This window comes from Hakea prostrata, chromosome 5 (assembly GCF_041222555.1).
Source record: "Hakea prostrata isolate BN-2017 chromosome 5, UWA_Hpros_2, whole genome shotgun sequence".
Taxonomy (NCBI): domain Eukaryota; kingdom Viridiplantae; phylum Streptophyta; class Magnoliopsida; order Proteales; family Proteaceae; genus Hakea; species Hakea prostrata.
The window spans coordinates 26,919,615-26,938,446 of NC_142604.1; the positions used below are offsets into that span (position 1 = coordinate 26,919,615).

Genomic DNA, 18,832 nt, shown 5'->3' on the forward strand with positions numbered 1-18,832 from the left:
TCACATCAAAAAGAAGTAGAGTGAGGCGGAAACTCACTCCACAATTACAACGAAAATGTAGTACGTAAGTATAAAAAGAATTACAACGGGGTTTAAAGGAAAACGAGGAAAGAAAATCAACAGAACTACAAGTTTTCAATCCTATAGATAACATCTTCAAAATAATGGACTTCATCAATCCAACATAGATGTTCCAACTCTACGTTACGCCTAATCGTAGTACGCAACTCGATCGCTCGAGGGATCATCAGTGTGATCTTCATAGTTGCTAGTACCTTGCGTGTAGTATGCTTCATCGGTTTGCGCTTCATCGTCCTGTCCTTCACAGTAGTCAGTACCTGTAGAATAATCTAATAAAAAAGATTGTACAAAAAGGAGTGAGTTCGAATGAACTCAGCAAGGCAAGTTAACTCATAACAACATAAATAACATATAGCAGATCATAACCAGATGCAATGCAATATGAAACAGATAATGTATGTATGCATCTAAACTCTATGTATGTTGGTCTCTATTGGCAAACATGCTTTAAGTCATAGCACCGTACTTCTTTGGGTAGGTCTCAAATCACTCATCATCAGTTGGTAATGGGTCCGGCATCCCTCAGGACATTCCATGGCTGGGGGTTAAGTCACCGCTCTCTCACATCACCATTGGTCTAAGTACTGGCGCATGTCAAGGTTAAGCCTAGCCCAATGCAAGTCATCTACTCAGTTACATCAACTCAGGTCAAGATACGTCCATTCCTCGCCCCTGGCTATCCTTTATGGTATCCTTTCCACTAGAGTCCTAATAGTCTCTGACTACCGACTCATCAACCCTATTGGTTATCCACATATGGGAAACGGGAAGCTCTCATGTCCCCTCACGGGTTGGTTACCGGTCTTGAGTGCCCATGAGCCCAAGTCTATCCATATGCAACCCTCCAATAAATGGCCCCCACAATGTGATCCCGTCCACTCACGGGTTGGTTACCGGTCTTGAGCGCCCGTGAATCCCCATTGCTGCCACGGGTTGTTCGGTCTCAATATCCTTCCGATTTGGGTCTGATATAACGGGGACATCCTAGCCAAACACTGCTAGACAACCCTAGGTATGACAATCAATGATTCGGGAAAGCGTCAGTGGGCAACCCCGGAAACATCCCATACTATTTCCAATAATGTCCAAGGACAGAAGTGTCAAAAGGACACCTCTCAATCCCAAACCATACTTAATCAAACACATTCTCAGATCAGTCATGACATACAAAATCAACAACTCATCATACAAAGAGAATGAAATAGCATAATCTAATCATTAAACAATATATAGTAATAAGCATTTCATATAGACTTAACTAATGAAAAAGAATAAACAAGTGAAGTGCTACTGTACTTACAGTAGTACATCAAAAATATAAAATACAAGAACAGTAGTTAAACTCATAGTTTCTTAAAGTAGAAATCAAAGAGTGCGTGATCAATGTTATTATGAAATAATTGTCCTTACCTTGATTATCGTTGAAGATAATCCAAAGATCAAAGAGAGAGACTCCAAACTTAGAAAATAAACCCCTAACAATCATAGATACAACATTAGGAAAGATGCCTAAAAGATCAGAGAGCAAACAAATCAAATAGAGCGAAAAATGAAGCTACTACCTTCATTGAGCGATTGATTGGTCTACTGACCCTGTCGACCAACCGAGTCAGTACGGAATTGCAGAAACTAGATTGGTCATAACTTCTTCGTTTGAAGCCCGACTGACCTGAAATTTGAAGGGGAACTTCCTAGAAAATATTAGAACTATAAAGGAAGGTCAAATCATCAAGTCAAGGTCAAAAGATGGGTTCTTGATTTGAACCAAGAAATTAGGGTTTCAATCTTATGGCTCTCATGAAAAGGCTAGGGTCACAAGATGAAAGGGAATAATTGCTTAGCAATTATATAACAAGAAAATCATTGAAAAGTTTAGATTAACATAAATATAACTCATGTGGTTACCCTCACATGGAAGGTTACCCAACGGTTCCAAAAAGATCGTACGAGGATTATGGTTTCAAGAAGAATATTCAGGGCTAGGGTTGAGATCACGATGATGATCATAGATCTCAAAGAATAGAATGAGATCATAGAATAGAATGAGATCATGGAATAGATGGTTGCAAGAATGCAACATCTTCTTCCTGATCTCAATCAAGAACAAGATTGGAGAAAGAATAATCTATAATACAGAAGAAATACAAACCTTGAATTGGCAGATCAGAGATGAGAGGCTTCAGATCTGCAGAGGAATCTTCGAAATCACCGAAAAGAGTTTCAAACAAGTCTTCCCACGTTCTCAAAGTGTTTTGGAGGCAGAGGATACTAAGAAACACGAAGTGTGTTTAAATAGAGAGTGAAAAACCCTAAAATTGGAGTTTCTCAAATTTAACACACCATTGGTCGATTGATTGGTCTACTGGCCCAGTTGACCAATCAGTCGACCAATCAGGTCAGCAAAGTTCAAACAGGGAAATGAAGGATCAAATGGACACTAAACCTCAAGGGATTTTTGTAAAACCCGGCCCTAACCTTAACCCGGATACTCTTATGTCTGTAGGTCCGAAGACCCGAAGTAGAAGTGAAAGTCAACTATGGGCCATATCAGTAGAAGATATAGTGTTCGACTCCGAACCTATGAAGATTGGCAATGATGCCCCATATTTGAAGACAGTGTTGGATATAAAAAAGAGACTACACCTTGATGAAGAGAAGATTGGTTGATGACCGTGTTAGAGCTTGGTGGGATATGATTTAAAGCCATTTTTCCATGCTAGGTATGTTATAGTATATGTGTTTAAAGTTTCGTTTGATTCCGAGTAGTGGAAGGCCCTCAAATCCCTGACTTTGGCTTTGCTGTCTGCCTGGGTCGACTGCTTGGGTCGACTGGGCCAAGCTACCCAGCCAATCGACCCAGAGATGCTGAACTCGAACAGAATCTTCTGTTTAGGTTATATTTCTATATATACCTCATGACTTCGTGATTTTAGTATCCCTAGCCTCCAAAACACTTAGAGAATGAAGGGAACTCATCTTCAAGCCTCCAAAGTTGTTGAAGAAGACCAAACCTTGCAAACTTGCAAATTCTCTCTCTTGTTCTTCAATCAAAAGTTAGTATTCAATCTATTGTGTTATTGATCCATTCTTTCTATGATCACTCTCTTCTCTGAACTGAGATTACGATGAAGATGCTGCAACCTTGTAGTCATATATTTTACAATCTCTTTTCATTCTCTTATCCCATGATCATCTTATTCATTCTTAATATGATTCTTATGATTTCTTCTTAAACTATGGTCATAGTCTTATTTTGATTTATTCTAGCATTGTAGATGCCTCTCCATGATTATTCATACCTCTGATTTACTGTATTTATGTACTAGAATGAGATCTCATCATCTCTAGTTCATCTCTTTCATTCATAGCATGTTTTCAATGAAAACCATGATTTTTACCAAAATAGAAAGTATGATTTCAAATTAGTAAGTAATGGTTTTAATCGTTGTTTGATGTCTAAATTATGCTTTTTAGTCTTAGACTATTGTGTTAGACATTCTCTCCAAGTTTCGTAGCATTCCGGATTGTATAGCATAGGTTTCGGATCAAAATAATATTTTTGGATTATTTACTCTTGGGCGATTGACTGGGTCGACTGAATCAATCAACCCAGCCAATCAACCCACAGTGACAGAATTGGATTTCTTCGTCCGTTTTGATTCGATTGATGCTCATTCTTTTAGGACTACTTCCTAATGACTGTATGATGTTATTCTAGGGTTTGTTTGCTAACTTTGGATTCATCCTCTTGTTTGTCCAGAATATATTCGAAACTATTTTAAGGTAAGGACAGTTGTTACCATATTAACATAGATTGCATAGATTTAGTTTCTAATTTGGGAACTACTTAGAATTGCTACTATTATGTTAGTTTCTATTATGATATGAATGCTGTAAGTACAGTAGGATCTTATTTCCTTATTTACTTTATGTACTTGATCATGTATGAATACTTATACATGTATGTTTCTTACTTATTTAATTTTGTCTTATTATACTCTCTATTTGATGAGATATCTGTTGTGGATGATATGATTGAATTATGATTGTGATTGTTTAGGTATGATTTGGGATTGGGTAATGTCCTTTTGACATTTCTGTCCTTGGACATCATTGGTGATAGTATGGGATATTTCCAATGTTGCCCTTTGACACCTTCCTGGATTATTGGTTGTCATACCTAGGACTTGTCTAGTAGTGTTTGTGTAAAATCCAGCCCTATTCTAACCCTGACCCTAACCCGGATCCATTGTTGCTTTTAGGTCCTAAGACTCGAAGCGGTGGTAGAAGAGACTTATGGACCCTTTTTATTGATAATTATGAGTCGGAGACCGAGCCCATGGACATTGACGATGATACCCCTTACTTGAGTACATTGTCGGTGTTTAATGAATATCTGCGCATCGGAGAAGAATGATTTAGTTGACATACCTAATGAACTTCCGTGCACAATCCGAAGTATTCCCCGAAACTAGACTTCTTGATTGAATTGTAGAAGAAAACCCCATTCAATTTGACCTTGTATAGCCCTCCAAGTCCCTGTCTGAAGTTGCTAAACTAAACCTGATTTTCTGCTAAGAAACATTTTGGTCGATCCTCTTTGGTCGATGCCATCGACCAAAGTTTCCTAGTCAAACAAGTGAATGATTCTTTGTAATATTCCCTATTCTATTTATACTAGCCTCGTGTTTTGAGCCCTATTGCAATCATTTTCACTCCTGAGAACATGGGGGGAGCTTCCCAAAGAACCTCCTAGGCATTTGTGAAGGAGTCTCCACCAAAATTCATTGTTAATCATTGTTTCTTGTCTCCATCTACAACTTCAAGGTATGATTCATCATTCCACTCTCTATTCTATCTTTTTCTATTCTTTTCTATCCCTCTCTTGGTGTTGAGACCTTGGAGATGGTGCTGCAACCTTGCAACCATCACTCCAAGAGTTCCAATCATGCTTAACCTATGATCCTCTTACCTATCTATTGATGCAATGCCCCCATTTCAAGCCTAGCACATACATTCTTTGATTTTCTTCTTAACATCATGCCATTTTGTACAAAACTAAGGTATATAGTATGCTATGTACATGTTTATCACTAGCATATGATCCTAATCGAATTTCTATAAGTTCCCTTAGCTAATGCATGCCTTTTCAATGTCAATGCAATCAATTTCAATTCATGCTATGATGCTTGTCTCTTGAACTTAGTAGCTCAATTTGGGGCTTTCTATTTAGACCATTGGATTATGTTAATTCCTTGATTTGTAGTGTCCTCATACTGTTCTAAAGCATTCCTCCAAGTTCCGGATCGATCCGAACCCCGAAAGACTAATTTCGGACCAAAACCCACTAATCTGTCCCAAAGACATTTTGGTCAATCCTCTTTGGTCAATGCCATCGACCAAAGACCATCGACCAAAGTTGTTACTGATAGCAACCTTAGCCAGTTTTGACTCGTTTAACATCCGATCTTCCCAATTTCTTCTCTAACTTGTTATTGATGTTTGTTTAGGGTCTTAACATTACTTTTGGACCATTTCTTGGTAATTCTCGATTCATCATCAACTCAACCTAAGGTAAGGATGGTTATCTCCATAAACATATAGGCCATAAACATATGTTGGTGATTATACTTAAAGAACATAGTCTCTTAATTGCTTATTATAGGACTATTATACATGTTTTAGAACAGTAGTATTGTGATTTCTTATACTCTTGTTAGAATGGTTTATTACTCTTGCTATTTATATTCATGATGAATCAATTTGATATTATGATTTAATTCTTATCATGAAGATGTATTGAATGTATGAGAAATGATGGACTTGAATATGTGATTGCCTAAGTATAACTTGGGATTGGGGAGTGCCCTATTGACGCTTTTGTCCTTGGGCATTGGAGGGAATAGTATGGGATGTTCTCCGAAGGTGCCTATCGACACTTTCTCGGGTTATTGGATGACATACATAGGATTGTCTAGTTGTGTGTCTAGGATTGTCCTTGTCATGTCAGACCCAAATCGAAAGGGCATTGAGACCGAACGACCCGTGGTAGTGTATGGTTTGATGGGTGCTCAAGACCTGTAACCAACCCGTGAGAGGACGTGAGAGCTTCCCGTTTACTATTTGTGGATGACCAATAGGGTTGATGAGGAAGGATACTGGATACTGGAAAGGATCGCCAGGGGCGAGGAATGGACGTATCTGAATCTGACTTGATATGACTGAGTAGATGACTTGCATTGGGCTAGGCTTTACTATGACATGCGCCAATACTTATACCAAATGGTGATGTGAGAGAGCGGTGACTGATTCCCCTACCATGGTTTGAGAGGACTTTACCCAATTACCACGGCATTCCCAAGATACGGAATGGGTTGAGGGAGAGTGACTGACTACCCAAGGAAGTATGGTGCTATGACTTAAAGCATGTCTACCATAAAGACTAGCATTCATAGAGTTAGAATCATATTTGCATCATATGTCTCATATCACATTGCATTATGTTATGATCTGTATTTGTATGATTTTAAATTATGGAATAACTGCCTTGCTGAGTTCTTCGAACTCATTCCTTTTGTGCAAATGTTTTTAGATTATCCTGCAGTTCTTGAAGACTCTGATGGCACAATCTTCGAGACGGACTTTGATTCCTCATACTACCCTCCGGGTGGTAGCTTCAGTGAAGATCAGAGTTTTGGTGCCGAAGAGGATTACTCTTCGTACTAGGGTTAGCCCCACTATTGTGCGGGAGCGGCAGAGCTGGGCCTTCTTCGTCCACACCTACGAGGAGACGATCATTAGGATAGAAGAAACCCTTGTCTAGTGCCCCATTTCCCTGGTTTATTATGGAACAATTGGATATGTAATTAACTTTCTCTGGATTACTTGTTAAACTTGGGATTGTAATTAACTAAATTATTACTACATTTCCGCTGCTTTGAGAGAGTGATTTTTCACTTATTCTCTCATCCTTATGATTACACTTACACATTGATATTACCTATTTCCGCACTCTGATTAGTTGAATCTTATCTTATTCATGATATCTATTATCTGTTGCTTTTACCTTGATTATTATTGTTCATGATTGTGTTATCATGTATGTTGGAGGCATGGTCCCTCGATTCTTGATCCTTGGACTGTGGATCACATTCCCGGGTATGCCAGATAGGGTACGGATTGGGTGGATGTGACAGTTTGGCTAGGATATTCCCTGTTATATCAGACCCGATTCGGAAGGGTATTGAGACCGAGCGACCCGTGGTAGCAATGGGGATTCATGGGCGCTCAAGACCGGTAACCAACCCGTGAGGGGACATGAATCACATTGTGGGGGCCATTTATGGGTAGAGTTGCATATGGATTGACTTGGACTCATGGGTGTTCAAGACCGGTAACCAACCTGTGAGAGGACATGAGAGCTTTTCGTTTACTATATGTGGATGACCTATAGGGTTGATGAGTTCGTAGTTTGGGACTATGCCGACTCTAGTGGAAAGGATACCGGAAAGGATCGCCCGGGGCGAGGAATGGACGTATCTGGACCTAAGTTGATATGACTAAGTAGAAGACTTGCATTGGGCTAGGCTTTACCCTGATATGCGTCAATACTTAGACCAATGGTGATGTGATAGAGAGGTGACCTAAACCCTTAACCAAGGAATGTCCAAGAGGGATGCAAGACCCAACTACCACCGGCAGAACCAAGATGCCAAGATGGCTGAGGGGGAGTGATTGACCTTCCTAAAGAAGTATGGTGCTATGACTTAAAGAATGTATGCCTATAGAGACCAGCATATATAGAGTTAGACTCATACATGCATTGTCTGTCTCATATCATATCCCATTATGCTTTGTTTATGTTATCATGTTATTTATGCTATTATGGAATAACTTGCCTTACTGGGTTTTTTTTGAAACTCACTCCTTTTGTACAACATCTTTTGTTAGCCTATTCTACAGGCGTTGATGACTATGAAGACAAATATGAAGAAGCGTAAGATGAAGAAGCGTACAACACGCAAGGTGTTGGAAACTATGAAGATTACATTGAGGATTCCTCGAGTGGTCTTACTTGTTACCAAGATTAGCCCTACCATGGAGTGGGAGCGTCTGAGCATGATTGATGAAGTCTATGTTTATGAAGACATTCTTTATAAAGTAGAATAGACTCTAGCTTAGTTAGATTATATCTTTCTTTCTTGTCTTTAGAACCAGTTGTAATCTCCTTTGACTTTCGATCTACATTCCGCTGTACTTGTGGAGTGAGATTCCGCCTCACTCTACATTTTGATTTTATATATCTATTGGTATCATTTCTGCACTTTGATGATTATCTCATTACTTTGCTTTCATTCATTTAAATAATATTGTTAACCTTGATTTAGTCTTGTTCTTGATTATATTATTGTGAATGTGGGAGGTTGATTTTCTCGATACTGGATCTTGTGCACTGTGGATCACACACTCGGGTATGCCAGATAGGGTACCGGTTGGGTGGATGTGAAACTTTTGCACACACATCAAGTGACATACCTAGTGTGTAGAAATGCCTTCAAACCAAGTCAGATAATACTCCAAGTCCTTCAACTAATCTCATCTTCAGACAGATAAAGCTTCCTTTCTAAATCTGCACAGACTTCCAAGATTGGAACACCATCATCAACATTCATGGGTTGAGAGTCAAACACCATGTCTTCTACTGAGATGGCCCAAAGCTGGCTTCTTCCTTTACTCCGGGTCTTCGGACCAACCGAGTTTCCGGGTCAGGGTTAGGGTTAGGATAGGACTGGATTTCACAGTCATAACCACCTACTTAGTCTCAATTTGGTTTCATTTGTTCAAAATTTTGAATTTACGAGCAACATTGCACGTTCTTCTTTGTGTTATGGGCTATGGGAAGTCAGGTCTTGTTATAAACATTTCCAACCGCAATCCTTGAACCCGAATAGACCACTTGAATCAAGACCAGGGTTCAACCTTGGACCAGGGAGGTTCAGGTGCTTCTCGGGTAAGGCACTTCTCAAGAAACTCTCCTTCAGAGAAGTTGCATGATGAATGACGTAGCAATGATGCTCCCCTACTCTCATGGGACTTCTTGGTAGAGATGACGAGAGTAAGGAATTCTATCATTTCTATTTGATATTTATTCCAACATTTAATGAGCTAAGGATCTTTGATATCCCGCTATGGATAAGGAAGTTTCTGACTCACTCAAAGCTCTCCTCGAGCCCTGAGCCGGCGACTCATTTGTCCCCTCAATTGTGGGTTGTTGTCACATCAGTATCATAATGACATTGACCTTTGATTCATCAACAAGATCTTCCGACGACAGGATAATCTGACAATTTAGCTTATCTCTCAAGCCTTTACTAGAAGTCATCTCCACTCTTCATTTGATCAGATGCGCATCCAAGGGCTATGAAGCGTCCAATATCTCTCTAGGTATGGATCAGCTATATAACCCATCATTATGCCTGAACAACGGTAAGACTTGGATACTCCAGCCATTACTCTCCTGCAATTACTCCTAAAAGACATTCTCCCCTTCATCTCCTTGAACATTTATTCTTCAAGAGGAGTTTTTGTTTTTCTCACCTGAACTAACTTAATCATCGGAGGTGGCTTCCCGTCCCCAGAGACGGCCCACTCTCACCATTGTTTTGGTCTCAGGAGCCAGTCCAAATCAGGAGAGAACTAAAGAGCGAAGAATACATTTTTCACCTAAACAGGTCTCATCTTGCGCTTCATCAAGGGTCATTTCCTTGAGTTCCACTTTTTTTTTTTTTTTCCGACAACTTGATTAGGTGTTTTGGATGATAGAATTACATGCGGTTTTTAGAGTATTTTTGTTTGTTTTGAATTTTCAATTCTTTGGTGATAGAAATCAACAATTGGAGTAGCGTTCTTTTCATAGACACTGGCCCTTATTGGATGGATGGCAAAATTTGAGATACGACGGGGCATCAGAGGCACCATATATAGCTTGGTCACCATGTGTTACAGTGGAGCTGCAGCTGCCATTATTGTCTACGACATTACTAGCACGGTTTGATTTAATCAAACTTATTCTGTCACATAATTTTCCTTTCCCATTCCTTTAATGGGTTGGCTTCGGATGTGGAATTGGAACTCTGACAATAATCTACCTTAGATTTACAGGCTTCGGCAGGGTGGAGTTGATTGGCAATTTCTTGCATGAAAAATAAAGGAGATGGGTGAAGAGGGAATTCTTTCACCCACTTACTTGAAGGGATATTTTGTCCATGGTATTTTAGTATTTAAAATTTTATGGAAGGATGTAATAGTCATTTAACATTGGGAGTTATGAACTAAAAGTTAAGATTGATATTAAAGAAATGCCTGAAGGTAAGATTGGAATTTTGAATTTTGTTTAGTAGTGATCTAGACTGAATCCTTATCCTTTAAAATTAGTTTTAATTTCTTAACAGTGAGGCCCAACCAAAACCTTCTATCAGACTCTAAGATTAAAAAAAATGACCTAATTATAATTTGACTTAATATTATAGGCTAAAGAATTCTGTTTGAAACAGAAAACCTACTAAAGATAGACAAGATCGAAAATCAGTTCACACTTGGTTTCTACAGCGACAAACTTAGTTTGGATTTTCAAGGAAGAGTGACTCACAAGGAAATGGTATAAAGAAGTATCCAGTGGTCCCGTTATGAAGTATAATGTTGGGATGACTTTCTTTGCGTTCGTCACCTGTTTTGTGGGAGCTTCCGGTGGTCTTATTTACGGATATGAGCTTGGGGTCTCAGGTTATGTGTTTATTAGAATTCCCGGGCTTCATTGAATATACTAATAATTCGTTTAAAAAAATCAATGATCAAAGCAAGTTTCTGTAATTTAGGGTTACTATTCATTATTTATTTTAACATTTTTATTTGGATTTATTTGATCTGGTTCAGGGGGAGTGACTTCCATGAATGAATTCATTGAGAAATTCTTCCCTTCAGTGTACGTGAAGATGATCCATGGAACTACCAAAGAAGCTGAGTATTGCAAATTCGATAGTCAATCACTGACCAGCTTTACATCTTCAATTTATCTTGCTGCACTGATGGGTTCCTTCATGGCATCGGCAATAACCAGAACTGCTGGCCGGAAGAAATCAATGTTGATAGGAGGGTCTGTGTACATTACAGGCTCCATCATCAATGGTCTCGCTGATAGTGGCACAACGCTCATCATCGGCCGTATACTACTTGGCATCGGAATAGGTTTTGTAAATCAGGTATACATGATCTGTCTTTAATTTAATGAAATGGTAACAAACATGGTAAAAACCAAGGCATCAAGATGGATTTTGTAATTGATTTGTATGATGGGTTGAATTACAGTCTGTACCTGTATACCTATCTGAAATGTCACCCGCAAAACTAAGAGGAGCACATAACATGGGATTCCATTTGGCGATTGGAATTGGTATTCTTGTTGCTCAACTTGTGAATTACAGCACAGCCCAGATGAAATCAAATGGGTGGAGATGGTCTTTGGCTATTGCAGCAGTTCCAGCACTGATAATGACCGCCGGTTCACTTTTATTGCCTGATACCCCAAACTCTTTACTCGAAAGAGGCCACGCAGGGAAGGCCAAATTAATGTTGGCCAAATTACGTGGTACCACTGATGTTGACGAGGAGTTTATAGACCTTATGGAAGCAAGTGAGGAATCAGACAGCGTTAAGCATCCATGGAGAAACATCATTCAGCCAAGATACAGGCCTCAACTCGTCATGGCTATTATGATTCCCTTCTTCCATCAAGTCACAGGTATCAATGTCGTCTTCTACGCACCAGTGATCTTCAAGACTTTGGGTTTCGGTGACATTGTCTCGCTCATGTCTGCTGTCATCTATGGTCTTGTTAATGTCCTTGCGGCATTGATCTCCATGGTTTTTGTGGATAAGTATGGCCGAAGGTTCTTGTTCCTTGAAGGTGGGATTCAGATGATGGTCTGCCAGATTTTTCTAGGGGTTGTCATTGGATTGAAATTTGGGATCAATGGAGAAGGAATCTTGCCAAAGGTTTATGACAATGTGGTGTTCATCTTAATTTGCATTTATGTGGCTGGATTTGCTTGCTCATGGGGTCCTTTGGAATTGCTGGTTCCCAGTGAGATCTTCCCACTCGAGGTCCGATCAGCAGGTCAAAGCATCACTGTATCCGTGAACATGTTGTTCTGCTTTATTATAACTCAAAATTTACTTACCATGCTTTGTCACATGAAGTTTGGTCTCTTCTTCTTCTTTGCCGGATGGTTGATTATCATGACACTCTTCATCTATTTCTTCTTTCCGGAAACGAAGAACGTACCTATCGAAGAAATGAATAGGGTATGGAAGCAACATTGGTTCTGGGGGAAGTATATCCCTGATGAGGCTGTCATCGGCAACTTCGAACTCTCAGCTGACAAGATTGCCCTGAGTAAATAAACTTGGGAGAAGAACAAAGCAAGCCTGGCTTTCCACTTAGATTCTTGGGCTTTCCTTTCTTCTTTTATCTTTTATGGTTTGACTTGAAGGGAATTTTCTTTTGAGAAAATTTGTGTCACATCCACCCAGCCGGTACCCTATTTGGCATACCCGAGTGTGTGATTAACAACCCTGAAGAACAAGTATCGAGGAAGTCATCCTCCCACATGCACAATAACATAATCATGAACAAGACATAATCAATGTGTAATAATATAAACAAAATGTCAAGATAAGAAAAGAGAATGACAATATAATCAGAGTGCGAAAATAATGATACCAATATATAATAATCAAAATGTAGAGTGCGAGGAAAATCACTCCACATAATACAACGGAAATGTAGTTCGAAATCTAAAAAGGAAAGATTACAACTGATTCTCAAAAGAAAGGAAAGAAAAGAAGTGATCAACTAATCTAAGGTCTCTTCGGTCTTATAAAGAATGTCTTCATAAACATAAGCAAAAGAAACTAAGCAAAGCCGCTTCCACTCTAGAGTATTACTAATCTTGGTACGCAACATAATCACTTGAGGGATCTTCAATGTAATCTTCGTAACCGCTAGTACCTTGAGTGAAGTGTGCTTCATCGGTTTGCGTCTCGTAGTACTGGCATTCATATTCTTCAGTACCTACAAGATAATCTAACAAAGATATTTGCACAAAAATGAGTGAGTTCGAAAGAACTCAGCAAGGCAAGTTATTCCATAACAACATAAATAACATGATAGCAAAATATAGCATGATGCAATATGATATGAAACAGACAATGCATGTATGAATCTAACTCTATGTATACTAGTCTCTATAAGCAGACATGCTTTAAGTCATAGCACCCATAAGTCTAGGTATCTTGGGCTCTGTCGGTGGTAGTTGGGTCCTGCATCCCTCGGGACATTCCATGGTTGGGGTTTAGGTCACTGCTCTCTCACATTACCATTGGTCTAAGTACTAGCGCATGTCAAGGTAAAGCCTAGCCAAATGCAAGTCATCTACTTAGTTATATCAAGTCAGAGTTAGATACATCCATTCCTCGTCCTGGGCCATCCTTTCCAGTATCATTCTCACTAGAGTCAGCATAGTCCCAGACTATGGACTCATCAACCCTATTGATCATCCACAAATAATAAAAGAGAAGCTCTCATGTCTTCTCACGGGTTGGCTATCAGTCTTGAGTGCCCATGAGCCCAAGTCTACTATTTGCAACCCAACAAATAAATGGCCCCCACAATGTGATTCATGTCCTCTCACGAGTTGGTTACCGGTCTTGAGCTCCCACAAATCCCCATTGCTGCCACAGGTTGTTCAGTCTCAATACCCTTTTGAATCGGGTCTAATATAACAAGGTATTCCTAGCCAAACACCTCTAGACAAGCCTTAGGTATGACAACTAATAATCCGGGAAAGCATCAAAGGGCACCATCATAAATATCCCATACTATTCTCATGATGTCCAAGGACAGAAATGTCAAAAGGACATTCCCCAATCCCAAATCATACCTAATCAATCACATTCCCAATTCAGTCACAACTGATATCTCATCATATAGAGATACATATAAACATGATCATTTGTATATGTAAATGACAAGGATAAGTAACCATACATGAATCAAATAATAAAGAGATACATGAGTAAGGTACTACTATACTTGAAGTACTTACAACAGTAGCATCATACTAAGAAAGTATAAGAACGAGTGAATCTATGAAATTCCCAAAATAGAAACTAATATTCACGCAATCTATGTTAATATGGAAACAACTGTCCTTACCTTAAATAGCTTCAATGAATATCCAAAGATCAAAGAGAATGGTTCCAAACTTAGCAAATAAACCCTAAACAGGCATAGATACATCATTAGGAAAGAGGCCTAGAAGATCAGAGATCAAACGAATCAAATTGGATGAAGAACACAGCTACTGTCAGCCTTGGTCGATTTGGTGCTAGCTTGGCCCAGTCGACCAAACAATCAACCACCTGAACAGTACGTAGCAGAAATCTGATTTTTTATCCGAAACTCATTTTACAAGATCCGAAACACTACGAAACTTGGAGGAAACCTCTAAAACAGTAATCTAATACTAAAATAGCATAGATTAGACACTAACAATGATTAAAAAAAAACAATGCTTACTAATTTGGAAACATGACTTTCTAATTCGGTGAAATTCATAGTTTTCGATGAAAACACGCTATAAACTGAAGAGAAAAACTAGAGATCATAAGATCTCATTCTAGTAGAACATAATTAGTAGATCATATATGAAACTAACATGCAAAACAGATCTAACATGCTAGAGAAATCAAATCGAAATAATGATCATGGCTTCATGAAGAAATCACAAGGATCATGGTTAAGATCAATATGAAGATCATAGTACCATAAGAATGAATGGATATTATAGAAGAGATGGTTGCAAGGATGCAACATCTTCTTCATAATCTCAATACAGAGAATAGAACATAGTAAGAGTAGATCAATACCATACAAGAGAGATTACTAAGCTTTGGTTGAAGAACAAGAGATGAAGAAGCAAGAGTTCTTCACAAACACCAAGGAGAGGCTTTGAGAGAGGCTTCCCACGTTCTCTGAGGGTTTTAGAAACAAAGTAGGCTAAGAAACACGTACTTCTATTATATAGAGCACCAACTGTCACACCCCGCCCGCCAGGCCCGGTTACCCGCCCGACGACCCATGGGTGCGATCCGTCACAGGATCCATGGTTTTAGTCTATCAATAATAATAAATACAAATACCTGTAATCAAGAGCAAGAATAGTGCAATAATTAATAAAAAGGTTACATGAGTCCAAATACTCCAATAAATATCCAAGAAATAATCAAAGGAAAGAATCAAGAATCAAATGTAATATCGAGTTCAGCGGAAGCAAAAAGAATAACTAAATAATCTTCATCTTCAGGAGGCTTCATGCTCTGCAAGTCCATGTACCACTGTCTGTCTCACATCAGCTTCATACGAGAAAGCTCTTTCATATGAATCATCTCCAACTTCCGACATTGTGCAACCATCTGTACAGTTTATATAATACATACAATGAAAGGAATGAGTTCCAACGAACTCAGTAAGGAACAAGCAATTCTCATATATATGTCAATACAATCCACGAATGCATAGATGAAATGATATGGATGGTATGCAGAAATATGAATGCTACTAAGATCTAACTATGCAAGTCTCTAATGGCTGACATGCTTTAAGATATACACCAGCCCTCCTTTGGGTAAGTCTCATCACTCTGGTCCGGCAAGGACTGGTTACCTCTGTAGGGATCCTGGGCAAAGGGGTAAGTCCACACCTGGCTCTCAAAATCGTGGCTGGGGGTTAAGTCAACACTCTCTCACCACAACCATTGGCAATGAGTACTGGCGCATGTCGGGGTTTCTAATCCAATACAAGGTCATAATGGTAACATACTATATGAAGTCCAGATACTTCCCCTATGGCACCAACCAACTTGGTTCAGTATCCTTCGCAACCTAGGAGTAAGAATCCTCACGGACTGGCTACCTCTGTTGGACTCCACTCCCTAACCCTATGGTCATCCACATATTGTTGGGGCGGATGCTCTCATGACTCCTCACGACACCCGGTCCGTTCCTTGGACGTCCATGAGCCCAACCCTAACATATGCAACCCTACCATTACATGACCAACAGTGGACCACTGAGTCTCCGGACGGACTGGTTACCGCTGTTGGATGAAACATAGTCACGTCACCATTGTCACGGGTCACCCGGCTTCAATTCCCCTGCCGTAAGGGTAATAGCATGTGGGGTACCTAGCCATGCAATTCTAGACTCCCTAAGTATGTCATCAAGTAATCATGATAGTGCTGGAGACATCAGCAGGCATGTGTCCCATTCCACAGCCTTCTGATATCCCAAGCCAAGATATCCCAATGGAATACCCCTTCCATCACAATCACACTACAACACTCTTTATCATACCATGAACAGTTGTGCAATATCATAAAAGATGAAGTACATCAAGGAATACCACAAACAACAAGTGTACAATAAGATTCACATGCTTTATACAATTACAGCAAGTTACATGATCAAAGAATAGTAAATAGAACAACAGAATCATCATGTATATGTAATTGCATATAAATAAGAATGCATGTCCTTACCTGTAATTTAGTAGAAGTCCTCTAACTTGCAATCCAAAAACTATTATAAGACTTTTACTTGAAACAGAGAACACCTAGGCATAGGGTTACAAGAATGTATAAGAGTCAAGAGTCAAAACAAATCCAAAATCAAACTTACACAGACACTGGAAACTGGCCGGTCGCTTGAGCCAGTCGCTTAGGTTGAGCGACCGCCACTAGTGACCGCCCCAAAAACAGAGAGTTTCATATCCGAAACTCAGGCTTCTGATCATCCGTTTTCAATCCGGATTTCGAGTGATCATGGCCAAAGTCTCGAATCTAACACTCCTAGAGACAATAGGTGAAGGGAAAACTAACAAACATCATAAATGGATTACCCATAAACTCTTCCCTTGACTGGATCTATCCATTAACAAATGCAGGGATTCGTTTCTGGACAGGATCTCGTCAAGAACATTGGAAAGGGAGTACAACAAATCAATTGGGTAACCACTAACAAAAAGGAGATGGGTTCATATCAATTAGAGGTTAAAAAGAAGAGAATTGCAGATGGAGATTCATTACCTTAATCAGAATCACCAATAATAGAAGAGAAAAGGTTTCATATCATTAACAACACTTTAGACTTGAATCCCGCATGTTTCCACAGCCGCCTAATTGCCCAAAATAGCAATCCCGAACATAGTAATGCGTTAAAAGGGCGAGGGATGCTATTTATAACGAACAGGGGGCAAAATAGGGCAAAACCCCGAAAACAGAACCGGACGGTCGCTTCAGGCGGTCGCTTGGTTCAATCGACCGCCACTAGCAACCGCCCCCATGTATATTGCTATACAAAGGTGCTTTGCTCATGGGGTTGAAGACCAAGTACAACCTAACCCAAATGAAGACATGGGGGAGATCATAGTCCGAAAAATAAATCTCAATAGGTCAATAATAAAGGGGTTAGGGTTTCATCATAACATATGGCTCATGAAAAGGTTATGATCACGGAAAGAGAGAGAATGATTGTTATCAAGAAATAACAAGAAATCATAGGAAATATAGTTTAGGTTAATAGAAACATTACCCATGAGGTTTCCCTCACATGGAAGGTTACAAGAGGTTTCCAGAAAGATCATTCAAGGGTTAGGGTTAAGGTTTCAAGAATCTATTAGCTAGGGTTAAGATCATGATGATGATCATAGATCTCAAAGAATAGAATGAGATCATGGAATAGATGGTTGCAAGGATGCATCATCTTTTTCCTGATCTCAAACAAGAACAAGAACGAAGAAAGAATAATTAGAAATCCTAATTAGGTTAAACATGGATCATGAAGAAAATATAGTGTGATCAAGGATAAAGAATTAGAGAATGATAGGTTACAATTTTAGTAAAGAAAACACATTGATTGGCTGTTAACAAGATCAAACTAAGGGTTCTTGGTTTGATCCAAGAGGTTAGGATTTCACCCTTTTTTGGCTCCCAATGAAAAGGTTGAGAGCACCGGATGAAGGGAAATAAATTGATAGCCAATAAAACAAGAAAACATAGATGATCAAGTTTAGGTTAACACAAATATCACCCAAGGGAAAGAGAAACAAAGAATCAAGATTCACCCATGGGAAAGAGAAACAAAGAATGCACAATCTGAAAAAGGTGTTGGGGAGTTTCCAACAAATAAAAGAAAAATAGGGTTTCATATATGGTTACCTCTCATAAGAGTTGGTTACCTCTCATGAGAGTTACCCATAATTAATTCTCACAAAAACAACCCAAGATAGATAAAGGAAAATCTCATTAGTATTTCAAAATAAAGAATGGAATTAGGAAGGGTCTACCAATGAGAGAAAATAAGGTTCTCAATTAAAGTGAAGGGAAAGAAATTCAAATCATACAATTATGGATTACTAACAAGAATCCGTGTATCCCACGAAAAGACTAGGGAGAATAAAGATTCACCCTTAGGGCAAAGAATTTACAATCAAGAAAGGTTTTGGAGAGAGTCCAATGAATTAATAGAAAATAAAAGGGTTGCCAATTGTTCCAAGGAAAAACAAGGATCAACTCCTCAATCATGAGGACACAAGGGAATGTCATGGTAATAATATGAGACTTTCCCCACAATAATA

General features: G+C 39.2%; 1 protein-coding gene across 1 annotated transcript in view; it reads left to right on the forward strand.

Annotated features, from left to right (window-relative positions):
* Positions 1-18,832, forward strand: part of LOC149015762 (sugar transport protein MST3-like) — a 150,294-nt gene that overhangs the window by 25,429 nt on the left and 106,033 nt on the right. The window contains exons 4-6 of the mRNA XM_089156588.1: positions 10,733-10,863; positions 11,014-11,339; positions 11,446-12,532. Of these exons, the coding sequence (XP_089012714.1) occupies positions 10,733-10,863; positions 11,014-11,339; positions 11,446-12,532 (1,544 nt within the window). The remainder of the gene's footprint in view (positions 1-10,732; positions 10,864-11,013; positions 11,340-11,445; positions 12,533-18,832) is intronic.